General features: G+C 39.4%; 1 protein-coding gene across 3 annotated transcripts in view; it reads left to right on the forward strand.

The window, feature by feature from the left end:
• The first annotated feature begins 1,013 nt into the window (after nt 1-1,013).
• smap2 (small ArfGAP2) overlaps nt 1,014-26,382 on the forward strand; it is a 33,885-nt gene continuing 8,516 nt past the window's right edge. The window contains exons 1-2 of one of the 3 annotated variants that reach the window (XM_056249738.1): nt 1,488-1,603; nt 9,393-9,531. In XM_056249738.1, the coding sequence (XP_056105713.1) occupies nt 9,435-9,531 (97 nt within the window). In that variant the 5' untranslated portion in view covers nt 1,488-1,603; nt 9,393-9,434. Of the gene's footprint in view, nt 1,604-3,720; nt 3,745-9,392; nt 9,532-26,382 lie in introns of those variants that run through there. The other 2 variants (XM_056249737.1, XM_056249739.1) reach the window with 2 other exon arrangements.

A 26,382-nucleotide genomic window follows, 5' to 3' on the forward strand; every position in this document is an offset into this window, starting at 1 on the left:
GACAGACCTGAGAAGCCATCGCCCGCGCAGGAGGCGGAGACTTCTGATGATTGAACATGCAGACAACAGAGCTCCAGAGAGCTAACTTTCTCACGCCCCCATTACTGAATACCTCAATACTGTAGATTGTTGAATATGTACGCAGGACATCATGATGTTGATTTAGTGGACGGTCTGTGGAGCTTCTGGACGCAGGAATGTTTGTTTTTGAGGCATAATAAATAGGAGGCTTGGAATGTAACTCCAAAATGTATAACACCAGCAACTTTTCTTGGGCATTTTTGTAATGACATTTAGCTAAATGGCCTCAAGATAATACATTTTTAAAGGATGTGTGAAGCAGGTCTCCTTCAGTTCACACTGGTGTAGAGGCCAACCGTGTATAGTTCATCGACTACAGACATCATGTTTCACAAAGTCTAAAGTGACCAGAAAGTGTCCAAAAACAGGGTCTCAGGGTGGACTTATGTTTTAATAAATACATTTCTGAATGGGCATACCTTAAAGTCAAAGTTATTCATTACAGTCCAAACGCATTCTTGTGACAATAGTATTATATTATATCTAGGCCTACTATTATATTTAGGATATTAATGGTTTGAATTAGTTTTTATGTGGAAAGTTCCCTTGGTATGAAAAATACTCCGCATCCTCCTAACTGAGAACACATTTCAACCTTTTGGCTAAAATATAGGCCTACCTTTATCATAGTCGATTCTTGCCTGCGTGTAGCCCATCGGTGTGGTTTTCGTGCTCACAGCTAGGCTGTAACTTACTAAACTAATGTGATATTTCAAACCAGTTGTTTAAAACCAATACAAAACCACTGCTATGGAAATCACATCTTTGTATAATTGTATTTTTGACTCAAAACCTTATAGTTACAAAGATACCGTCCTTAAAACATATTTTCTGTGTGACAAGACGGACATGAATGGATGTTGATCAATCGGATGTGCGCAGTGTTGCTTTCCCCGCAGGGGGGCGCAATATCACATTTTCTAGAAATTACACAAAGGTGTTGTAATTCACATCTCTGAACGGCGAACATCACGACCGCAATTGTCCTTCTGATGCTGGATTTAGTCTATATCTTTTAGATAGTAATTTTTTTACAGCACGTCTGTCGACCACCAGCAGACACAACAGAGGCAGAGCGGTGACTCATGGGTAATACTGAAGTGTAACGGTAACTGTTAGCGCCGCGCGCGTGAACGTGCTCGATGTGTCTCTGATACTGCGGGTGGAAAGTTGGGTGTCAAGGACCAGCGAATGTACAGAGGGGAATATGGTGTTTCTATATGATCCGTGGTTCACAGCTTTTTCCTCTTCCTGGTAAGATTAGCGGAAGCCAGCAGTACTGTAGTGTTTTCTCTCTCTTCATCTGCAGCAGCCTGTCAGCGATCCGCTTCCCGGTGTTTCATTAACGGACAAACATCTGAACATCTTCTCAGCGGCTTTGGACTATCAGGTCGATTAGTGAGATACTGATTTCTGAAGATGACGGGTAAATCAGTCAAAGACATTGACCGCTATCAGGCTGTTCTCACATCTCTTCTCGCATCAGAGGAAAACAAGTTTTGCGCTGATTGTCACGCGAAAGGTAAGGTTCATATTTCATATTGAACAATTCTTACTACGGTTTCCTATTTCTGTAACTTTAGTTAGAAATTGAGTACATTGTATGTTCAGTGTTTGTGTATGAGTGTTTTGGATTAGGCCTTGTGTTTTTTTTACATCAGTTTGGTTGGTGTGTGTTGTTGTCCTATTCGTGAGCGAATCATTCTTTTGAATCGGATCTGTTTGATGAATCAGTTGAACCGGTCTGGGTTGCGCGTTTTCTAAAATGATTCGTAAGAATCGTAACCCTATATCTTGGAAACCATTGGACCCAGTTTAGGTTTACAATGTTTTCAGGAAACACAGACTGTACAACATGTATAGTAAACAAGAGTATGACTCAATTGTATTTATCAACAAGCATACGAAACGAGTTCTTTTTTCTTTTAATTATATAATTATTTAAGTAATTTTAAAGTAGGTTAACCTACTTTTCTTTAAATAACTTTTCTTGTCACCTTAGCCAGGTGTACGGTAAGTGAATGTTAGTGTTGTGTAATGTAAATGCAAAGTAAATGTAGTTTCTAAATGACTTGAATGGATGCAACAGACTGAATTGGGACACCAATTACACCTTTTTTAACAGAACTTAAGCAAAAATCATAACCAAGAATATATCTTTGTGGCCTTATTAAAATGTGTTAAAGTGTAATTTGGACCACGTGATGGCGTAATCACGTACAGACATAACTGCTGAATCGTTATAAAACTATTTCTTTGAAATGAATTGTTTAAAAGAACCGATTTGCGCCAATGAATCGGACTTCCTAGCCATCCTTTAACAATAAAGCAGATCTATCATTTACCCAGACAGCAGCATAGTGTCGGCCCAGATCTGGCCCACATCTGGTATGCGTTGCCGTTGAATCCACATACCAGATGTGGCCCGGATCTGGGCCGACACTATGCTGCTGTCTGGGTATCCTATCCTCTCATTTTGTCAACTACTGGGCTTTAATTTGGGAAGTTGGGAAGGGAAGTTCATTTGGAAAGACCCTCAATCCTTTGATTTTGACTGAGGAAGTAAGTAAGTCTATGTACACTTCAGGCAGGTCCATAGACCACAATGCAACATGATTGTGACGTCACAACAGCAACTCCCATAGCAGATTCCAAGTGGTCAAGGGCTTAGGGTGTCCCCATTTCAACATTACAAGGGTTCCCTCAGTAGTGGGCACTTGTGCAAGCAATGACATATCTGCGTGAACAAGACAGAGGGAAGTTAGCAAGGGAAGGTCATAAAAAAGTTGCCTTAAACACAGGCAAAGTGTTCATGAAAAGGAAGTTGTGATAGTCTTTTCTTGCCTATTGTGACATACTGTATCCGAGTGAAACAGCTTCTCGAACAAAAAAAGAAATAAATTAGGGGCGGGGCTTGATTTTATCCAATGGGAATTGATTGGATGGTCGTGGTTTGCTCTTGCTGTGATTTCATGTGAGTGACATTGTTTTGCCTTCAGATGATGTTGCAAATTAGAGGGGAAGTTATTTTGATTAAAGATTAGGAGGGCACATAAAAAATAAATAAAAAAAGATCATGTGCCCGACGGATTATAAATACTGCAATATTCCATACAAATTTTGACTTTGTATGTTTATTTTTTTTGAGATGGTACTGAAGATACCTTTGCTGTTGTGGTCAAATTTCACATGAACTTGTGTTACACACATTGCACAAATGAAAGTACGCATACAAACACTGTAACACTGGGCAAATTGTGCTGCGTCTGTGATTCTGCTTGTCAAACCCTTAATGTTGCCTGACTTTAAGTTCTGCCCTTCTCCTTATTCTGCTATTGGTCAGACGTAATCTGTTCCCGGCCCTCTCTGTCTCGTGTACTGAGCTTGAGGACACCCACAACTTCTTGTGTCCTCTCAAACATATTCCAGTTGCCCTATCTGAATGCTTCTCTACTTGCTTTGAATGTGTCAATTGGTTGTGTAACATGCGTTTGTTCCCTTTTTCATACTATCTATTGCACAAATACATGATGCAAGAGAAGAAGCTTGTGTAATACTGCTTGTTTTGGAAAAGGGAATGATCCCACAAGCAGTGAAAATCAGAGCGGGGAAATCCTTGCAGACAATCAAAACAAGGCCTAAACTTATTTGCAGAACAATAAGGTAAAAGTAGCTCGCAGTGTCAAGGATGGCTATTAACGGGTTAGATTATTCACATGATGAGCCGTTTCCACATAAATGTGTACAAATGTGTACTTTGCTTGCTCTCACTGAAAAAGACAACAACAACAACAAACTGTGTTTTGTGTTGAAACTGTGGGAAAAATTGTGTTTTAATAGTCAACTGGCATCTGACTTTGACACATCGTGTGAAAGTTAGTCATTACAAATGGTTACAATTTATATTATGAACTTATTACTGCATTTCTGTAGCACTTTGCCTTAGTGATACTAGTGTGTGAAAACCTGAATAGGGCTGGTGGCTCAAAGATGTAATTCGCAACTTGTGCTAAAGAGTTTATGTGTGGAAATAACACTTCTCTTTACAGGCTAGAACACAGCTTCCACTAGCATGCAAGATTGTTTGTTTTCTGGCTGTTTGTTCATTATAGGGAAGAGTGTTCTTATTGTTAAAGAGCGTCATGTGATAGACAGGTTATTGTGTATTGGTAATGCCCTGCCATGTGTTTTGAACCCAGGGTCCAACAGGATCCAATCTGCCAGTGACCGATGAATTGAGAAACTTTACTGTTGTTTGCATTCTGCAATTTTATTTAAATGCATTTTTGGTCCATGACAATTGGGTTATTTAGCTGTGTGACAAACATTGCAAAGCCCCTTTCACACAGCGCTTTTAACCCGGCAAATTGCCGGCAAATTGCCAGAGTGCCTTCTGTGTGAACGCAAACACGACCCGGGATTGATGCCGGGATCGATGCCGGGTTGGGGACCTAGTAACATTGCCGTGTTCAGACCCGGAACGCACGCTGTGTGAACAAAAGCCAGAACCAATGCCGTATAAGGGGTGTGTCGTAGTGATGATTCACGAGCCTTTGCAATGACGTAGTTATCGTGCGGCTCAGTTACTCTAGAAGAAAGTTTGTGTTCGTCATCGACATCGATACAAGAAAGAACGAAAAAATGTCTGCAAACTGGACTGAAGTAGAGACCCGTCACATCCAACGTCACGTGTCTTTCCGGAACATACATGGCTTGTGAACGCGCTCTCTGATTCTGGCAAATCACTGGCAGTGTGAATGAAGCAAAATCAAACGAACCTGGGTCAAATCCGGGGTCACTTTATCCGTATATTTTCCCGAATCTCTGTGTGAAAGGGGCTCAAGTCATTGTATCACTTGCAGTTAGCCTATACAAGAGTGAGATGAGCGTAGACGCCCCTTTCACACAGAGATTCCGGAAAATACACGGATAAAGCGACCCGGGATTTGACCCGGGTTCGTTTGATTTTGCTTCATTCACACCGCCAGTGATTTGCCGGAATCAGAGAGCGCGTTCACACACAACCCGTGTATGTTCCGGAAAGACACGTGACATGTAATGTCTCAGCAACGTGTATAGTTTGCTTATGAGCTGCGATTTCTCTCTGGAGAAACCACGCTTGTGCATTTTTTTCTCTGATTCGATCATAAACTAGCGCATTACGTACCGTTTCACTAGCCTGCTTTCACTTCACTTCAGCGTCATCATTACGACACGGCATTGGTTCTGGCTTTTGTTCACACAGCGTGCGTTCCGGGTTTGAACACGGCAATGTTACTAGGTCCCCAACCCGGCATCAGTCCCGGGTCGTGTTTGCGTTCACACAGAAGGCACTCTGGCAATTTGCCGGCAATTTGCCGGGTTCAAAGCGCTGTGTGAAAGGGGCTGTGAAACTGCACCTTGTAATCTAGCCTAGTTCCTTCCTAATGATTTTGTTTTTGGTAGCTTAATGCGAGAACTGTTCCACACGCACCAACGTTTGGAAAATGAATAGGTCTTGTTGTTGCAAACTTTGAGTCAACATTATGACCATTAACATTTCATTAATTTGGTGAAATGAATATGTCAATAAAGACATTTAATATACTGTTGTTCAGTATGTTTTATTTAATTAATTACTCATCCTCATGTCATTCCAAACCCACAAGACTTTCGTTCATCTTCGGAACACAAATGAAGATCTTTTTGATGAAATCTGAAAGCTTTCTGTCCCTCCATTGACAGTCAACGCACCTACTTTCGAAAATCTTCAAAAAGTTCATAAAGAGATCGTAAAAATAATCCATATGAATTGAGCGGTTTAGTCCAAATTTTCTGAAGAGAGACAATCGCTTTATATGATGAACAGATTGAATTTTGACTTTTGTTTAGGGCTGCACGATAAATCGAATTTTAATCACGATTTTGGCTTCCCGCGATCAAATTCGCGTGATCGAGCGATATTTAAAATGCGTCATTCCGTTCACAGAACGCTCCGTATCATCGTTTTTTTTTTGCAAAGCCAATCTAGCGCTCCGTAAACCACTGTCTGATCACGTGCCTCCATGAGCCCCAGTGCGCGAGAGAGACCGATGCTGCGTCCCAATTCGCATACTATCCGTCCTAAATAGTATTCGAAAATAGAATTAGTACGTCCCAAATCGTAGTATGTTGAAATGAGTGTCCCAAAGAGACCCGGATGGTCTACTATATCCGGTCAGAATCCGAAGTGCAGATCGATGCGCACTCTAATGGCTGATATTGCCCACAACCCATCGCGCGTTGGACGAGGATTCGGTTAGAACTACAAACACGAATGAAAAGTGTTCAAAAACTACAGACATGGAGGACGCGCGAGTCCGACGGTTATGTAGGCAGGTTTAGATAAAGGGGTTTGAGTGATTAATTATCAGTATCTAACCTGACGAAAATGTATTTATTCAATGTTGTCCACATTATATTGCATCTGCAGCAGCATTGTGAACTTTTGCAAAGATATGTTTAGCCATTAACTTTTAAATGCATTATTATATTCAAATTCCAAACACATGAGGAGAGTCTCCGCATGAAAGACCCATGACTGGCAGATGAACGTGCGACAACAATTCTCTCCGAAATGGTAAGAAGTTATATTAGATTGAATGGAGGATTTTAACTGTGAGGAGATGATTGACAGGGCAGTTTACGGTGATAGGATGCACGCGACAGATCTGTCCGTTAAAGATGACGAAGTAGTATGTCCCAAAGCTTGCCTACTCTTTTGCTACACACTCAAAAGTATGTAGGCCTACTTTTTCTTCACAAAAAGAGTACATACTTTTAGGGCGTAGTATAAGTAGGCGAATTGGGACGCAGCACGAGTGTGTCTGCGCACAAGCGACAGTGCACGAGAGACCGAGTGTCCAAGAGCGCGCTCGAAAGTGCGCAAGAGATACCGAGTGTGTCTGCGTGCGAGAGACCGAGTGACATTGCGCGTGAGAGACCGAGTGTGAGTATTAGTAAATTTTCTTTAATGTTTTATTTATTTGTATTTATTCTTTAAGGAGATGCACTGAATTTTGGTGAATAAGAGGACCTATTTTATTTTGATGCACATAGTTGTACATTAGCAGGAATGTAGCACAATATGGATGTGAAAGCAGTTATAATTAGCCTATGTGACAATAACATTTGTTTTGGTTAAAATCAACAAATAATCGTGATAATTAATCGTGATCTCAATATTGATCAAAATAATCGTGATTATCATTTCGGCCCAAATCGTGCAGCCCTACTTTTGTTCACATATAAACATTCAACATAATCCAACATAATCACCTGACATGCAAAAACTAGGGCCCTATGAAATCCGTTTCTATTTTTCCCCAAATTCCGTTTTTTCCGTTTTAATTTTTGGGAAATCATTTTTTTTTTTACCCTTTACTGTTATTTTAGTCGTAAAAAGAGTGTGCTTTTAAAGTTAATGATTCAAATGTATACAAATAAAATAGGAATGACCTTAAATTTATTGAGGTAACATACATTTACTCAGTAGCCTTTTCAGGACAAATACTGCATGATGCAACATAACACTGCACTCTTCAAGTAACAACAAAATATGGTTATGAGCTTTAAACTGTCCAGTAAAATCAACTATATTAGTTTATATAAGTTTAAATAAAAGTCACACTCTGTCTCCCTCTCGCCCAGTGTCGCTCACGGAGTTCGCTTCGCTTTTATCCAGTCCGGCGCCTCATAGACAGACGCGGTGTGCACGGAGTTGTGTGTGTGTGTGTGTGTGTGTGTGTGTATGTGAGAGAGACGCGTGAGTGATAGAGAGACGGAGGGAGAGCGGGGAAAGGAAATGCAACTCTGAAAGAATACACTTGCGTGTTTTAAATAGCGTTAAAAAAAATTAACGAAACGAATTATGTGGCGGCTTGAGTTGATTTTGTGGCTGCAAATTAGTCTATGTGTGGGAAACACTGCATAAAAGTCACGTGCGACCTGCTCGGCTCGGTTCTGAGGGCTTATAGCGTCGAGTTTCTTAACTTTTTCGCCGACGAAAGCAGAGCCGTGGAGAGCCGCTTCGCCATGCTTTCATTGTTTTGATGCCTTCATTGGAGCTGAAATGACGGGAGGGGTTGTGTGTCGCCCAGATTTGCTTCCCCCGGTCTGCATTTTCACCAGACATACGTTCTTCTCCCACACAAAAACAGAATTTCAAGCCAAATATGTAAAATTCCACGAAATTCCGCGTTAACACTAGATTCCGCGTTAATTTGCCAATTCCGCAATTCCGTCCGCGATTCCGTGATCGCAGAAATTATAGGGCCCTAAAAAACCAATGAGTTTCATTCACACGCAGCACGTTTGAGCTTTCACCAAGAGGTTTGTTCTTGCGCGTCAAGCAGGTTCAGTTGAGCCTCTGTTTATGTTCCCTGATCAAAATTTGTATGCGAATAAAAGCCTAAATTCAGAAATGAGAGTCGTATGGGTTTGGAACATGAGGGTGAGTAATTAATAAAAGAATTTTCATTTTTGGGTGAACTATGATTTAAGTTTTGAGAGACCCCATTACTCAATTAACTTGAGGGAAAGAGTTTACTAAATCAATTGAGTACAGTCAACTTATGAGGCTTTTCAATGCACTGTGGGAAAAGTTGGAAATGTAATTTTGTCATTTCTAGCAAGTTACAGCTCTTATTTGGCTTTTGTTGAGTGATCATTTTGGCTCCAGGTTGAATGTGTTCGATAAATGCATTGATCAGACTTTAGAGATAGGCTAGACAACTGTAAGCACACACAGAAATAGGCCCAGATATTGTGCTGTTGTGATAGGAAGCCACAATAACTCATGTAGAAACAGTTTTAGTAAAGTATAGATTTCCTTGGATGGTTTCCTTTAAGCGTGTCACCTTAGCAACTTTGCAGGATGGTTACTACCTGTTTCTTCCTGTTTTGGCTGAAGCTCAATTTCTGTAGTCTGCAATTTAGTATTGAGCTGCAATCATGGGAATAATAGGAGCTATAATAATCTCTGGAGTTCAACTGATGCTGTCTTTTAACAATCCATTCATTAAGCTGCTGGAACTGTGCATGCCCCATTAAAGGGCTATTTCTTATCTTTATGTCTGTCGTTGCTCAATACTCACTCTTATCTGTTTCTCAGTGTGTGTCATCATTTTGGTTCTTTTTTGTCTATTAGTTGCAGGTTGATTGTATGTGAGGGACAGGTTGTGTTGGAAATGGAAATCAGAGAACGGAATTGGTTTTACATGTGACCTTTTCTCCCAGAACACCTTGGTATATGAGACTCATTTGCATTCTCTTGTTCTGCGGTTGTCATGGAGATATCACCGTGGAGGCTGAGGCTGGAGTGGATTGAGGATGTGATGCGGGAGGACACGATGACTGTCCCTTATAGACCTTCTCGGCCTCTCACCGAGGAGCCAATGTACTTCTGTTCCAACCCAGGCTCATTGGAAAAACGTGTGAGTGCTGGCATTTCTACAAAATATTACGTTGCTTCTTGCAGGTTTTGTGACACTTTCAAAGTGTAATGTCCAGTGAATGGCGCTAAAAATGCGTTCATTATAACACACGTTGCTTGTTGTACATATTGGGGCAGTTCGGAAAATAAGTGTCCGGTGAGCGGCGCTAAAAGGTTAATGCTCTTCTATCGCATTTGACAATAACGTAAAACTAGAGCTGCACGATTCTGGATAAATTGAGGATATAGATATAGTCTGTGTGAATGAAAAAGGGGGAATAATGGTTGTAATGGTGTCTAACAAGTCTAATAAAAACAGACACCAGTTAAATATATTTACAAAGCCCCTTCTGTGTGGGTTCTGATGATTTTTAATTGGCTGTATCAGATACTGTCTGAGCTGTATCTGATACAGAAAATGTACTAAACGTGAAACTAGGCTACTCTTAATGCAAAATGGCCCTATATAAAGTGTTATAATTATATACATTTTTGGAATATTGCTTGATGTTGTAACGTAGCGTTATAGGCAGAATGAGCTTTAACACTGTGTCTTCACCGGACGCGGCCGTTACTGCTCGCGGCGCAACAGCTGTTTACCCGAGACAAAGCAGAATCAGTTTACTGTCGGAGATCGCTCGCGCCACGCATTTAATCAATGTTTCATCAACCAATTGCCTTAATAAATAAGAAGTAGGCCTAAATATAGCAGACAATATAATCAGGACTTCTCAGCTGCGCGCTTGCAATAGTCATAAGCTCACACAATAGGCTACGTGATAGAGGCTTGTAGCAGAGAAATCAATTCTGTGAATTACACAGCGCAAATCACAAGTACCCGGTAGGCTACTACCCACCGGATGAAGAAGGGTTGGCTCTCAGTCTCCACAGGCTACATAAAATATTCATTTTATTTTATTTTATTTTTCGTGTTCGCATTTATGAGGAAAAAACCATGTTACAGACGCGACAGTTCAGCACTACGGACGTGAGCGCTCTGAAAGCGGTACTAAAATATGCTTTGAAACTTTCACATAGACATCAAACAGAAAGCACAAAACCTTTCGTTTCAAAGTGAATTTCGTTTTGTATTAATTGTATCTTAATTTTAATCAATGTTTCATCAACCATTTGCCTGGATTTAATTTATAAGAAATATAGCAGACGATAGATAATCTCGACACGGAGGCGCCTGCGGGTGAACTGGAGCTCGTCTCATGAACCGAAACTCAGCGTATAGACCTGAGAATTGAAATATATCTATATTGAAATGTCTACTTTTAAACAGAACAATTCAAAACGAAAGACAGACAGACTCATGTAATCGTATGAAATGTGCATTTCTCTCTGGCGCGCGCTCACTGAAGATCGCGAGTCAGCATCGTCAACTTCATCTTTGGCTGACACTGACGGAAAACACTTGTTTATTAATAAACAATTAAAATATCTCCTTGCTATATTTGTTGTATTCATAATCATTACTTTTGCCAGTTCTTGTGACAGCTTTTAGGTGCTTTATTGGCAGCGCCACCCTTACATGAATCACCGCACCCGCATTTTTTAAAATATTCATTTATCGGCCATTATAAATGCCGATACCGATAGTTAGGAAAATGCCTAAAATCGGCCGATAATATCGGCCCGCCGATATATCGGTCGGGCTCTAATTTTCATCCAGTCGTTCCCGTTGCATAGTTCGCCGGTGCTAGGCTAGCGCGAGTTAACGGTAACTGCTAGCCTGCCATTAAAAACAGTTTTACCCACTCTACAGTACACCAAAAGCAAATAAATTATAACGCCAGACTATCGATGTAAATTTCTGTTGAGAGAATAATGTTAGAAATCAAACTACCCTTTCATTGCATTGCATTAGTTATACTTTGTTCCCTGTATTTATTAGCAGCAGCGGCAGAGTGATATGTAGTTACTAGGGGTGTTACGGTTCACAAAATTCACGGTTCGGTTCGATACGATACACTTGTGTCACGGTTCGGTTCGGTACGATTCGGTACGTTTCCGATCAGGGTGGGAAATGAACTTTTTTGCCACAGTGGCTGGTGGATGCCCAATTTTACCAGCCACTTATATTTTTTACCAGCCACCTTTTCAGTTTGTACATTCATAGCTACTGCAGTATGGAGGACCAGCTCTACCATATTTAAAAATAAATACAGAAATAAATAAATGCTCAATAAATAAATAAGCATACAATTAATTGCCCCAAAAAATACAATAAACAAATAAATGTCGGTAGAAATTAAATTATACACTGAGACATAAATGTATATATCTCTTAATTAGCTTCTTTATTTATTCACCTTTGTAATAATTACCTTATTTATTTATGTGCATGTTATAATATTTTTGTCTGTTTTATTCTTCCTTTGTATTTTTTTACCCTATTTATTTCTTCGATGCTATTTATTTCTGCCTGTCGTTTTTACATTTCTGTATGCATTTCTGCCTCATTATGCAAATGAGGAGGGGCTGTCTTAGGGGCAGGGCCGTCGCTAGTGGGGTGAAAGGTGGTGACAATTATAGGGGCCCCTGCTGCCCAGGGGGCCCCACAAAATCCAGCAGTTATACTATTTAGGCCCCTGTTGTATGAATAATTCTAATATTTATATTAGTTGTATGCCTGAGATTTAAATGAAAACCACAAAAACGTGCAATTTGGGTAAATATTTTTCCAAATATCTGCTTCTCTTACCTCCATAAAAATGGTTTAGTCCGACCTAAAGTATTTATTAATTTTTCAGTCAGAGTCAGTGACAAACATCAGATGGACCCAATAAAATTGTAAGTCCCACCCCAGCTCGTGAACAGAACCAATCAGAGTTGAGGCGGCAGCCTGAAGTTAACGATGAACTTGGTGGAAGAGCAAGAGACTGACTGACTGAAAAATGTCGGGGAAAAGAAAACATAAATCAGGTACCAGAAATGCCAGGAAAAGACGGAGAGGGAGGCAAGGAGAGTGGTTGTATCCCAGTCGATCAAGACGTTCTTAAAGACCGGTTATATATTGTTATTTCGCTGGGAATTAGAAAACTTCCGTCTACAGTCTGCCGTGTACAGTCATTTTTTATTATCGGTGCGCGCCACAATCGACCGAATGATTACGTGGTCTAAATTCCTGTCTTTTTACAGTATTGTAACTAGAGTTTTAAAAAAATTACATGAGTCACGACGCATTGCATTATGCATCTGACCTGCCGGCTGATGATATTTAAAACATCGAGAAAACATGAATACAACACACTGCACTTGGATGAATAAATGTATTCGCTTTATTTAATAATATTACCAGTTCCATATTATCTTTATTAAAAAATAAGGCAATAAATGGTTTTATTTTTTTTAATTAGACTGCATTCTTGTCAATTTCTAAATGTTTACTTTTTGATTTATGAATTATAACAGACTGATTGGGGGGAAAAAATATTACTTTTTAAAAATTGGTTTTATTATTATTTAACAATTTCTTCCTTTTTGTTAGTTTTTATTAGTTGTAATTTTTATATAAACATTTAACTTTTAAAATAAAGGTTTTACAACAACATCACCATCTTCTGTTATATGTGGGCCTCCATGTTCATCTATTGTACAGTATATGATATTGGTGGAGGGTGGTGAGGGCCCACATCAATATTTTTTCAGGGGGCCCCGAATCCTCTAGCTACGGCCCTGCTTAGGGGGTCAACTTCTGCCCATTGGTTGGTTAGCATTTTACTGCATCGGTCGAATCTACATGCCACCGGCCACAGGTTCCACACCACTAATACTCGAACTGGAAGCTGTTTATGTAAAAGTAAAGTAAAAGTTAAAAAAATGTTCAAAGGACCACAGAAAAAAACATTTCAGATCTCAAACTTACAGCGTTCTAATTCTTCCAGTCTATTAGCAGCTTCCCTTAAGAGGTCGGACACTGAACGTCTGCCTGCTGAGTTTGACATTACTAAACAATGCTGCTTCTTCTTCTTCTTCTTCTTCTTTGGATTTTTACGGCAGCTGGCATCCAATGAGTTGCATTACTGCCACTAAACAATGCTTTATGGCGGGGAAAAGCCATGTAGATTCGTCCGATGCAGTAAAATGCTAACCAACCAATGGGCAGAAGTTGACCCCTTAAGACACAGCCCCTCCTCATTAGCATAATGAGACAGAAATGCATACAGAAATGTAAAAACGACAGGCAGAAATAAATAGCATTGAAGAAATAAATAGGGTAAAAAAATACAAAGGAAGAATAAAACACACAAAAATATTATAACATGCACATAAATAAATACTTAAAAAATAAGTAATTAATAAATAAAGTTTTATAACGGACAATAAATAAATAAGGTAATTATTACAAAGATGAATAAATAAAGAAGCTAATTAAAATAGATATATACATTTATGTCTCACTCTATAATTTAATTTCTACCTACATTTCTTTGTTTTTTGTATTTTTGGGGCAATTTATTGTATGCTTATTTATTTATTGAGCATTTATTTATTTCTGTATTTATTTTTAAATATGGTAGAGCTGGTCCTCCATACTGCTGACTCCGCGGCGGGCCTCTTAACACCGGGTATATGTCGCCCAATTTTTTTTATTTTCCTTTTCTTCTGTACCTCAGCTCAGCTATATGTGACACAGTTCAGCGCCGTGTTCGTGATGTACAGCGCTGAAAACCAATCAAATTAGTTACTCGACAAAAGTGCATTATTGTTACTTAGCAACAGCATTCTTTGACAAAAGCTGTCCAATCCGTTACAAGGAATGTTTTTAGTAACCAATAAAAATGTTTTACAATCTACCCGCCAATGTGGCTGGTATACAAGGCAAAGTCACCTGCCACTTTGAAAAAGTACCAGCCATTGGCTGGTGGCTGGTGCTAATTTCCCACCCTGTTTCCGATACAGCAAAAAGAAAGAAATGGCAGAGAAATTACCTTGATTTAATTTTTTTAATTATATTTTTATTAAAACTAACATCATAAAGTATGATATATTTTTTTTAACTTTGAGCAATGATGGAGCTATACTTGACTTTTCTTAGGAGCTTATAAAACAAAACAGTTCCTTGGACAAAATGAAATGTAATATTGTAGTACTTATAAACAAAGGTTTATTTTAGTTCTGATAAACGGTCCGTCAGCCACACAATAACGAGTGGTTTCGTTCCGCTTACATTACATTTGCCATTTGATGTTGGGCAATGTTGTGGTCACGCCAGCGTCTCTTACATTATGAGCGTGCTTGCCACGCCTACATTTGAAATAATGAAATTTTGGTCTGCAGGAAAAATGGTCCTACGAACCGTTCGATACAAAAATGCGTACCGAAAACCGAACCGAAAGCCTCGTACCGAACGGTTCAATATGAATACGTGTATAGTTACACCCCTAGTAGTTACCTAGGCAACCGAGAGAGGTAGTGCAGGTAGTTCCGACTGTAGTGCGCTTCGGTTCGGTGTTTGCTATTCGGCGCAGTACTACTAACCGGAGCAAAGTAAAATTCCGCCGCTGCTGAGATTAAACTAGTTCCTGTAAATGTATTGCGATCATTGAGATTAGGGCTGGGCGATACGGCCAAAAAAATTTATCACGATATTTTTTTATATATCAGTCGATATCGATAATTATCACGATAAATGTCAAATCTTTATTTCTTTCAAGTTTAAAGGCAGATTTTTGCTCCTAAGTGAAAGTTGTATAAACCAGAGCGTTGTGGTTAAAAAATCTGAGGTAGAACATTCAAACATTTGTCATTTTTCCTTAACAAAATAAATATCTGAAAAGAAAAATATTTCTTCAGCACAGTTTGCAGTGCAGTGCAGGCTGCAATATTCAAATTACATGTTTTGTCTCGAAATGCATATTTGACAGTGAGTTGACAGTAAATATGCATCCTAACTCAAGCTAATAGTACTATGTTAAATTTATGTTCATTAACAAAAACAGTAACATCTGTTTGTTTGTTTGTTTGTTTTTTAATTTAAGGACCACATTTTTATTTGGTAAAATGTAATATTCTGACTGTTTGAGTTTTATTAAAATTAACCATTGGTCATCCAGTATTATGCATTTAGATCATGATAACCACAGATAAAGCCAGGTACAGCCTATAGCACCTCACTATCATGGCAAAATGTAACTTTATGGTTTCTATGGTATTTGTATGAAAAACAGTAGCCTAACAGTTAAATACATTATTAATTACTGTAATTATATTCCATTAGTCATTTAATACATTGTCTACATTAATAATATTATACAATTCAATATGTATTTCCCACATTTCATGGTGCAGTTAATATTACTAGGCTAACGTTACAGTAAATCCATGGTAGGCTAAATGGATTCAGTATCAATTCAGATTCTTACTGTTTCGCTGCGCACAGTGTTTCTCCTGTTTGTCAGCGGTGTTTCATCTGCCTTTGAACTGATTTAAACTGGACATTTGTGTTCTTCGCTGAACTTAAGCGCTTCTCACTGGATCTCGTGAGCGAGACGATCAGAGTAAACGCGTCTGCTCTAGTGAGCTCGCGCTGCCGTTTGGACTTTGAGCCGAGCGGATAAACGGTCCGTGTGGCGCGCGGTTCAAATGAGTTTCGATCTGCTATTGGCGCATACACATTATCGAACATTTATCGACCTCTTGATATCGTTTTATCGAGAAAAAATATATCGCGATAATTATCGTTATCGTTTTATCGCCCAGCCCTAATTGAGATGCAAGAGTAGTTTGATTTTTATAATTTATTTGCTTTTGGTGTACTGTGGAGTGGGTAAAACTGTTTTTAATGGCAGGCTAGCAGTTACCGTTGACTCGCGCTAGCCTAGCACCGGCGAACTATGCAACTGGAACGACTGGATGAAATTTTTTGAAAACTGTCTCCACTGATAAATAACATTAAGGCTAACTTGGAAATGAGGCCCGATGTCCAAAATCCTGAACCACCCCTTTAAGTTTATCAAGCGACGAGAAAACTTTTTGTGTGCAAAAAACAAACAAAAATAACGACTTTATTTAACTATTCATTTCCTTCTCTGTGGGCCTCGAGATAGTTTACGTAGTGTAACTGCGCAGCGCTTCTGGGTTGTATGTCACACGTAGGCTCACTATTGGCCGACGCTGGTCATGTGTGTTATGCGTGTGACGTACAACCTAGAAGCGTTGCGCAGTTACACTACACTACTTTTTTAACGATGTCTTTAACTTTTCTGGGCCGGGAAGTTTCGATCCCTTTAGAAGCCTACGGAGGAGTGATCCAGCTCTCAGATTTAATAAAAACTATCTTAATTTGTGTTCCGAAGATGAACGAAAGTCTTACGGGGTTGGAACAACATGAGGGCGAGTAATTACTGACAGAATTTTCATTTTGTGGTCAACTTACCCTTTAAGCCATTGCTGTCTTTTTTTTTTTTTGCAGAATTTTTATTTTTTTTGCTGAATATGGGAGTTGTGTGTGGAGTGATGAATCACAAAGAAACATAAGTTGCATGGTAATGCTCCAGAGCAGTGTCTTCGAAAATCTGCTGAGAAATATAATAATAAATGCATCTCGCCAGCAGCCATATCACCCTGTAGCCCAAGACTGGTTGCCCATTGAAGCTAAGCAGGGCTGAGCCTGGTTAGTACCTGGATGGGAGACCTCCTGAGAAAACCAGGTTGCTGCTGGAAGAGGTCTTAGTGAGGCCAGCAGGGGGTGCTCACCCTGTGGTCTGTGTGGGTCCTAACGCCCCAGTATAGTGACGGGGACACTATACTGTCAAAGAGCACCGTCCTTCGGATGAGACGTTAAACCGAGGCCCTGACTCTCTGTGGTCATTAAAAATCCCATGGCACTTCTCGTAAAGAGTAGGGGTATTACCCCGGTGTCCTGGCCACATTCCACCCATTGGCCCCTGCCAATCATGGCCTCCTAATAATCCCCATCCACTGAATTGGCTCTATCACTCTCTCTCCTCTCCAACTATAGCTGGTGTGTGGTGAGCGCACTGGCGCCGTTGTACTGTGGCTGCCGTCGCATCATCCAAGTGGATGCTGCACACTGGTGCTGGTTGAGGAGAGACCCCCTGATATGATTGTAAAGCGCTTTGGGTGTACAGTAGTACATATGAAAGCGCTATATAAATGCCTCATTCATTCATCTCTACCACAAAGAAGCATGAGGGAGTGTCATTGTGTGGGGAGCCTTTTTAGCCGCTGGTATTGGTGAGCTACTTCACTGTAAAAAGACATTTAATGCTTTGGAGTGGAGGAGAATACTGAAGAATGGCTTGCTTCCCACAATTGAAAAGTTATCTAAAGACAATTTGACCCCTATAGTGAATATTTGGTCTCACATTAAACTCAAATTTTAAAGACATTTTTCCAACTATCAACTGTGTGAAGCCAAGCCACTACCATTGAGTGGAACAACACTGACTCTTCTTTCTGTAAAAAGATGTCTGCAAGACGACCCACACGGCTTAAACATGTAAAGAAAACTAAGGGGAAGGCTTTTCCAAACTAAGTTATCTAGGCTACAGTATTTTTGCAATTCTTTCTAATTTCCTGAGCAACAACATCTCATTTTTAATTGCCATTCAAATCGGAAATGTCAGTGTCTGTCTTCCTCAAAAAATCCTGGCTAATTTTTCTTATTTTTGGAGAAACACCAGAATTGTGTGAAAAAAGAAAGTGCTTTCTGAGGGGTACATGGAAAATGTATCTTAAATTTGTTTTGTGATGTGCCCTAATAATTAATGATGTCATGTGCCCTATGGCTTTTATTTGTGACTTCTATTGAGCATTTGTTTATTTGGTACAAAGGCAAACTGAAATTAAGATATAGACTATACTTTAGAGTGAATTAGAAACAAAACTAGGCCATTTTTGTTTACATTCTTTTCACCGTTTATGAAACACTATAGTAATGTCTGGAAATTTTGAATGTTACACATTCCAGGTGTCGTGTCGGCTTTGGATATTAGCAGCATGAAAGTAAAAGTGTAGTCTTAATACCGCTCACAGATACCTGATAATGGCGGGACACTGAGAGTTCATGTCTGCATAATTAAATGCAAGGCCTGTCTTTATGAATTTCAATCCTGAATAAACCCAAAAAGTCTATCTGCTTTGAGGGGTGCCAGAGTCATTTCATGGCCGCTGGATATTTTGGGGTGAGAGAAGCCCTGTAGCTTCCAGAAAAAAACTGGTAACCCGGCAGGCCAACAATCCCTCATCCGAGTTGGAGAAACCGACACTTCGTCCGAAATCGAACACTTCCCACTATTATAGTATGCAGAAAACATCCAACAGAGTTGTATCCGAATACATATATTCGAAAAACAGCAGGCGAAAAGATGACCTACTACTTCCGGCCAGATTCAATGAACACTTCACTATCCCATGAGGCCATTAATGAATGGCAGTGAAGAAACGCAACTGAAATGTCATGTGACAATAATAACATGGCTGATGTAGTACATCAGAATTTCATTCATATAGAACATACTTGTTTAATGGTCACAAAGTAGGTTCAAATTCAAATGTAGTGCCTACATAGACAGTGTGTGATTTTCCCCCACAATGCTTTTCTCCGTGATCCAAGATTTGAGATTCTTAAAGTGATACACGGGGCAACTTTTTTTGAGCAATGATGCCGGCCAGTGTAGCCGAGTGATGTTGCTTGGGCACTTTCCCATTGAGAATGGGCAACAAATTTCTATCTGGAATGGATACTTTAGATGGGTCGTGGGCCCTGTGTCTCACCTGGTTGCCCGTTGATGGCAACATTGCCTTAAGACATGTGATGTGTTGATCCATGTGGCGTCATGAGCAGGTTTGTCTGTATGTTTGGATACTGTTAAGAAAGGAATTTGAAATCAGGTCTGTACTGAACAAACATGTTGCACTTTTTCAGTTTCTATGTACTTAAAGAGTGTGTGTGCATCTGTGTTTGTGTGTGTGTGTGTGTGTGTGGCCGTGTTTGTTCAGTACACATCATCTCACAGCAGGTCCAACCAAAGTCCATGTTTCTCTTCTGAGTTGGTCTTTCTTGTTGTTTGATTCAGGTACACTCGCATCTCTCTTTTGGCAGACTAGAATGCTGTCTTTCAGAGGAACACATTGTAGATCACAGCATGTTAATGTAACTTTAACAGCAACATTACGACAGCTTTGCAGCCCTGTAAATTTCCACAGAGACGGTAAACAAGGCTCCCCGTCAAGCTGGAGGGAAAGCTGTTAACTCTTTTATATAGATCAACAGTTGCCTGGAGTGTACTAGAAAATGCAGGGCTTTTTCTCTCCCAGTAGCTCAGATCTGCCTACCCACAATGCCCCAGCACAATAGTATACATGTTCACTACATATTTTTACACACTAACTTTAAAAAGTTTCATGGGTTCAGTACATAAAGAAATGAATACTTTTTTTCAGCAAGGATGCATTCAATTGATCAGAAGTGACTTTCACATTGTTGCAAAATTTTTCTTTGGAAAACATTTTTTGTCAACCCCAAAGTTTTCATTAGTAATGTATGAATTATATTATTATCATTTAAATGTATAAAATTGTTATTAAACATATAAATATAAAATATATAATATTTAAATTTCAATGCATTTATATAGTATATAATTTATATAGTATTTATCCCATAAATAAATAGTATAAAATGCTTTTATATTTATAAATATATAAAAGTATATATGTATATGTATTTATAATATATTTTTCATATTTTCACTCATTAACATATTGTTATATTCATAAATATATACAAGTATAAATAATGTTATTATATATATTTATAATATTAATTATATTATTGTATTTTCAGAAGATATATGGGGATACAATTTATGTTAGCCAGTTATTAGACAACATTGTTGAATAAAACAGAAAAATACAATGTTTTTATGATGCACGATATATTGACCACCATATCAGTATTGGCCTGACACGATAAGAAAATTTGGCCAATATATTAAAGCCGATAAATAATGGTTTATTTCCTTAAGCTGAGACACTTCAGATGCACGCTGTTCGCCATGATACAGTTAAGTGCAACATGTGCCGCGCATGTGTGTCAAATAGCTCCATTTATATTATAATGAGAACACTACTGTAAAAGAATGTTGTGAATTCTTTGTATGCACGTGTTTTAGCACGTTTATGTATCATCTATCATATATATATATATCAGTGGCGGCTGCTGGTCTTTCAAAGAGGGGAAGCTCTTTTTTTTTTTCAAGGTGTGGGGATGGTGAAAAGAGCGAGGACTCAGGTGCAGAGTTGATGGGCTTTATTTTAATAATAAAATAAAAAAATACAAACAAAAACTACGAACCAGCACAGGACAAGGAGAATAAATAGGGAGCAAAAAAGGCAGGTAACGAGGGAGGACAACTGGGGCAAAATAACTAATAATCAGGAAACAAGATGGGAGTCGACACAATGGACAGGAGAGCACATGGCACAAGGAAAACACATGACAAGCCATGTGCTCACACCAAACATGACAAAAACACAAACACATGGCCAGTTAAACAAATTACAAGCAATTGTGCACACACAAAATGAGACATGAAGAACAATGTTCCCACGTGTAAGCCACGTGTTCCCACAGAACATGACAACATGAAAGCACACAGCTAGTGTAAAACACAAGCTGTGTGCTACACAGCACAAGACAAAACATGACATGAAAGCACAAAAAACAACACACAAAAAACACAAAAAACAACACACTGACCAGGGCGAACACGACAAGACAGAACGTTATGCACGAGAACGACCATAAGCTCATCCTGTGCACTCACAACAGAAAACAAACACGCAGAGCATGCATGTCCGAATCCCGACACAAAACCGAAACCAAACTAGCGCTAGACAGATGTGCCGTGATTCAAACACCACGCCCGCACATGTAACAAGGCACCTGACATCGACGGAGGAAATGTAGGAATTAGGTTAAACTGTGAAATGTATGATGAAAATTGCAAATACCAAGAAATATTACAGCAGTTCGTCTTTCGAGTAGACTTGCAAAATCCGCGATGAGACTGAGCTCGAAATCTCGAATAGCTTCCGCGTCAGTGACTTTGTTTTTATTGTGCGAAATCGCTGTCAATCAAAAGGAGATGCAGTCCTCCAATCATCACGCAGACGCCCGGACTCCAGGCCAGCCCACTTCCCTATTCACCCCAGAGACGCTGAGCGTCCGTGGGCGGGACATAATCGCAGCATTTATCCAATGACTGTCTAGTTTCGAAGCACTGAAAAAAACTGTTCAAAGCAGCCCCATTGAAGTCAATGGACGCTGAGCTTCAACGGGGAAATGCCATAGGGAAATGCACTGTGACGCGCTACGGGAATGTATGAGTCAACGAACTCGTCTTCGAGATGACCGTGTTCTAACGCATTTTTAGTCAATAAAATGTTAACACAATAGTACACATTTGACCATTAATTTTTTGACATTATAGGGGAAGCTGAGCTTCCCTTGCAGTCTTAAAGAAATCGCCACTGATATATATATATATGTATATATGATTTATCTCATATAGGATAGATTTATCTTTATCGGCCGATATATCGGTTACCGGCTTTCAAATATAAAGATTTATCATTATCAACCAAAATTTTCATATCGGTGCATCCTTAGTTGTTACGGTGGTCAGTGTAGTGTTGCACGGTGCACCGATACTTCAAAAGTATCGCGATACTCGGAAATTAAAAACTTCACGATACCTAAATTTATTAGTATCGATACTTCTAAGAATGACCGCGTTCCAGATTTGTAAGAGAGTATTGCATGTTGGTGTGTGTTGCACGCTTCCAGTGCCTCCCTATGGACGTCTGTGTTTTTCTCCTCATGCGCGTGTGACAGGGCGCGTGAACTGAACGAGCAGAGAGAGAGAGAGAGAGAGCGAGCCCCGGTCGCGCGCGCGCACTCTCTCTCTCTCTGCGGAGCCAGGCGAAAGTATAAACAAGGCTTCACCGTCTCAAAACTAAGCGCTGTCTTGCTCTCTCTCTCTCCCTCGCACAGGGACGTGCACAGGAATTTTGTGGGGCAGTTGCTCTGACCTGAAAAAAGGGCACTACCCCCAAAACTCACGGGCTATATGAAGGAATATATTCAGTTGAATTTTGCCCATACAAATTGCCTTATCTGATCGTGTTTATTTCCAAACGCAATGCCTCATATTATGGTCTATTATTATTTATAAAGATTGCAAACGTCAAAGATGACAGGTTTATGATATACAACTTTGTAAACAGTATACAAAATGTATTAACAATATGTTAAATGTCACCAAAATACACATGAGAAAAAGAGTTCCTCATATTATTGTTTATTGTTTTTTAATTATTATTATTTTTTATTTAATTTTTTTAAATAAATAATCTGGATTGAATTGACAGATGGGGAAAAACTCGCTTCTAATAAAATAAAATAAAACGCTTAGATTTCGGAAAAAATACAATCCTTTTTTAACCTTTTGGCTTCCCGTACATTCAATTGTGCTTTTTGCTCATCTGGGCAACTACGCATGATTTGTAGTATGATTGCGTAAAGGGAACAGGAATTCCGGTAAGGAACAGAATCGACTGCTACACCCAGTGCCGATCCTGACCTCCCTGGGGCCCTAAGCAAAATTCTGCTAAGGGGCCCTCTGATGTCGTGAGCTATGTAAACCATTTGCCATTGCCACAGTCACACCTGACACTTCAGCACTCCCATCCTCCCCCCTTTAAACAAAACAGTCAAATAATAAGTACAACAATATAGAACAGAATGAGGTTCAAACACACAATATTTATTGAATAGAGTATTTTCTATAGAATGTTAAGATAATAAGTGAATATTATTAAGTAAGTGAATATTAAAGTAAACATAAATAAGAAGAAAATAATGAATAATAACCCTGAGCTTTGGCTTTTGGGATTAACTTTGGTTCTTTCTACAGCCTGGGCATTTTCGGCATCAGTATGATTTTTTTTATTTTATTTTATTATTGTTGAAGCAATTCTTGATTTATGGTTATTATTTACTGAGGGATGTGCATCCATTTTGACCAGTATGTCCAGCTAATCAACATTTTTAATTCAATATAGCCTATAAATCAATAGTCAATCAATGTCAAATTGTCAATACATTGCTTTCTATCTTGCATAATTAGTGCAGTTGTTTAGAGTTTTTAACTACACTGAGACTAGATAATCAGTGTCTTGTTTTAAAAGTATGATGTGTACTTTGATTGGGAGTGGCATCATTCACGTGCATGTATTGTACAGTATGTCTGGTCTCCACATATTTCTGCTTGAAAAATGCGAGTTTCATTTAGGCAACGCGCATATGAACGCATGATAACACACGCGACGCGGTTATGTTTTCCGAGCTGCAGTAAAAAACACCGTTGCACTTTGTCGTTTATCAAAATCAAACGTAATAAATAATTGTATTTTACTCTCACTTTTGTCAGGCACAAAGTGATGCAAGAGATGCACTGCCTGCCCAGCTAGGTTAGCAAGACCGAAAAACATCAAACTTTGCTGACATCAAACTTAGAGAGGAGAGAACACAAGTTTACCTGATTGTTGTTCCCGCAATTCACTCTCATGGTTTTTTTCTTCTTCCTCTTTTCGTGACCAGAAGGATAGTTTCGCTTCATTTTGTCGTAGATGTTGTAGCTACACATTTGACGGCGCGCTATGACTATGACACGAGATGGAGGCGTGGCCTTAAGTAATTTGCGTCGCCCTACGCTGCAGTCTATGGTCGCGTGCAGCGTTTGCCCTTCATACTGACTTTCACTTTCGGTGCCCGAATGGAAGTGAATGAGGCTTTGCGATTTTTTTTTTTTTTTTTTTAATCTAGGCCTACGTGAAATTCTGCATCCATTGTACGATTTAATTTTTTTCTCGGAAGGGCAACTTGAGTGAGAAGGGCAACTTGAGTGAGAAGGGCATATGGGCAGTTGCCCGGGCAACCTTAGCAACCCCCCTGTGCACGTCCCTGCCCTCGCACATATTAATCAAAATAATTCGACACGATGGTAAGGTCGGGAGACTAAAGTTTCATGTGGAGCATTCGGAGTTTTTTTTTTTCCTGAATTACCGCTGGGTGTAAATTGTGGTAAAATACGTTGCCTTATATTCTCTGAATCGTTCCGCACATTCAGCTGACATAAACCACACTTTAAATAAACGAAAAAAACTATCCAGTCATGAAATGTTTTCTGTGATGACAGTGGGATGTCCTAACCGCCTGGATAATCACACAACGCGCACACGTCCGATAATGACACGTCCAATTCGCGAACTAATGACTCATTTGAACCGATTCGTTTTAATGAATGGTTAAAACAACTGATCTGTCTGAATCGGTGTATAACTAATCGTTAACACTTTGTAATAAGAGTTCATTTATTACATAAATTACATAATACAAATAAAAACACTTTTTTTTTCCCCCCGAAAAAGCATATGACTACTTTTTTCCACACAGTGCTATCATGAATCGATAAGAGAATCGTTAAAGAATCGGATCGATAAGCAGAATCGTCAGTGGCATTGATATTGATAAAATCTTATGTTTCTTATGATAACTGAGATAATGCTGCTCTAATTAATTTTTTATATTTTTCATATTTTGTTCAAATGGTTAATATAGCCTATCTGCTGTTCATATGTTCATTTATTAGTGTGTTATGATTGGAATGTTGTCCCAGTTTTAAAATAAAGCACAGCAATGATATTTGAGTGTTTCTCCCTTTTCAGGAAAAGTATCGAAAAAGTATCGAAATTGCAATTCTTGACTTGGTATCGGTATCGAAACAATAATTTTGGTATCGTGACAACACTAGGTCAGTGCGAGTAAATATTGATCCGTGATGCTCAATTCCACTTGACTGTTGTCTACCAAAAAATAAAAAATAAATACCTCAAGTTTTTATTTGCAAAGCATAAAACAACATACGTGATCAACAACAACACAGCAAAACTCTCTTGTATTGTTCCTGGACCATCATGCCATCTTGTTTGTTTTTCCCCAAAAGTGATTTCCCTCTTTTTCACACACACACACACACACACACACACACACACACACACACACACACACACACACACACACACACACACACACACACACACACACACACACACACACACACACACACACATATATATATTGGTACGCAGTAGATAGGGTGATCAATGTAAGTCAATGGGATGTTTTTCCATTGTTTTATCATCTACCAGGTCAAAAACCATAAGCCTAATCATAATAATAATCAAGGTATCATTTCTGTAGCATAAACAGTGCAGGAGTCACTGACCGGGTTCAAATGCCTAAGTATGAGCATGGTGAATTTTGGCTTAGCAACAAGTACCACTAATAAACAGGTGGCTTGGCAATGGCATGTGTCCTTTTCTCCGGCTCTTACTGTTGCTTCTCTCTAATAGGTTAATAAGTGTGAACAGCATGTGTGAATCTCTCCGTCCTGTTCTGCATCTCTTTTGTGATTCACCCTGAAACCTGCCTGACTCCACATGACTGTTTATTACAGCCTCACATGTTCTCCATCCAACACCCTCTCTCTCCCTGTGCCTGAGCTGACGTCCTCCAGTAATACCTCGCAAGCTGATTACCCCTTAGCCATGCAGAGAGAGAGAGAGAGAGAGAGAGAGAGAGAGAGAGAGAGAGAGAGAGAGAGAGAGAGAGAGAGAGAGAGAGAGAGAGAGAGAGAGAGAGAGAGAGAGAGAGAGAGAGAGAGAGAGAGAGAGAGAGAGAGAGAGAGAGAGAGAGAGAGAGAGAGAGAGAGAGAGAGAGAGAGAGAGAGAGAGAGAGAGGAGGGATA

The sequence above is a fragment of the Rhinichthys klamathensis genome, unplaced genomic scaffold, assembly GCF_029890125.1.
Source record: "Rhinichthys klamathensis goyatoka isolate OS25496 unplaced genomic scaffold, OSU_Roscu_1.1 h1tg000060l_1, whole genome shotgun sequence".
Classification (NCBI taxonomy): domain Eukaryota; kingdom Metazoa; phylum Chordata; class Actinopteri; order Cypriniformes; family Leuciscidae; genus Rhinichthys; species Rhinichthys klamathensis.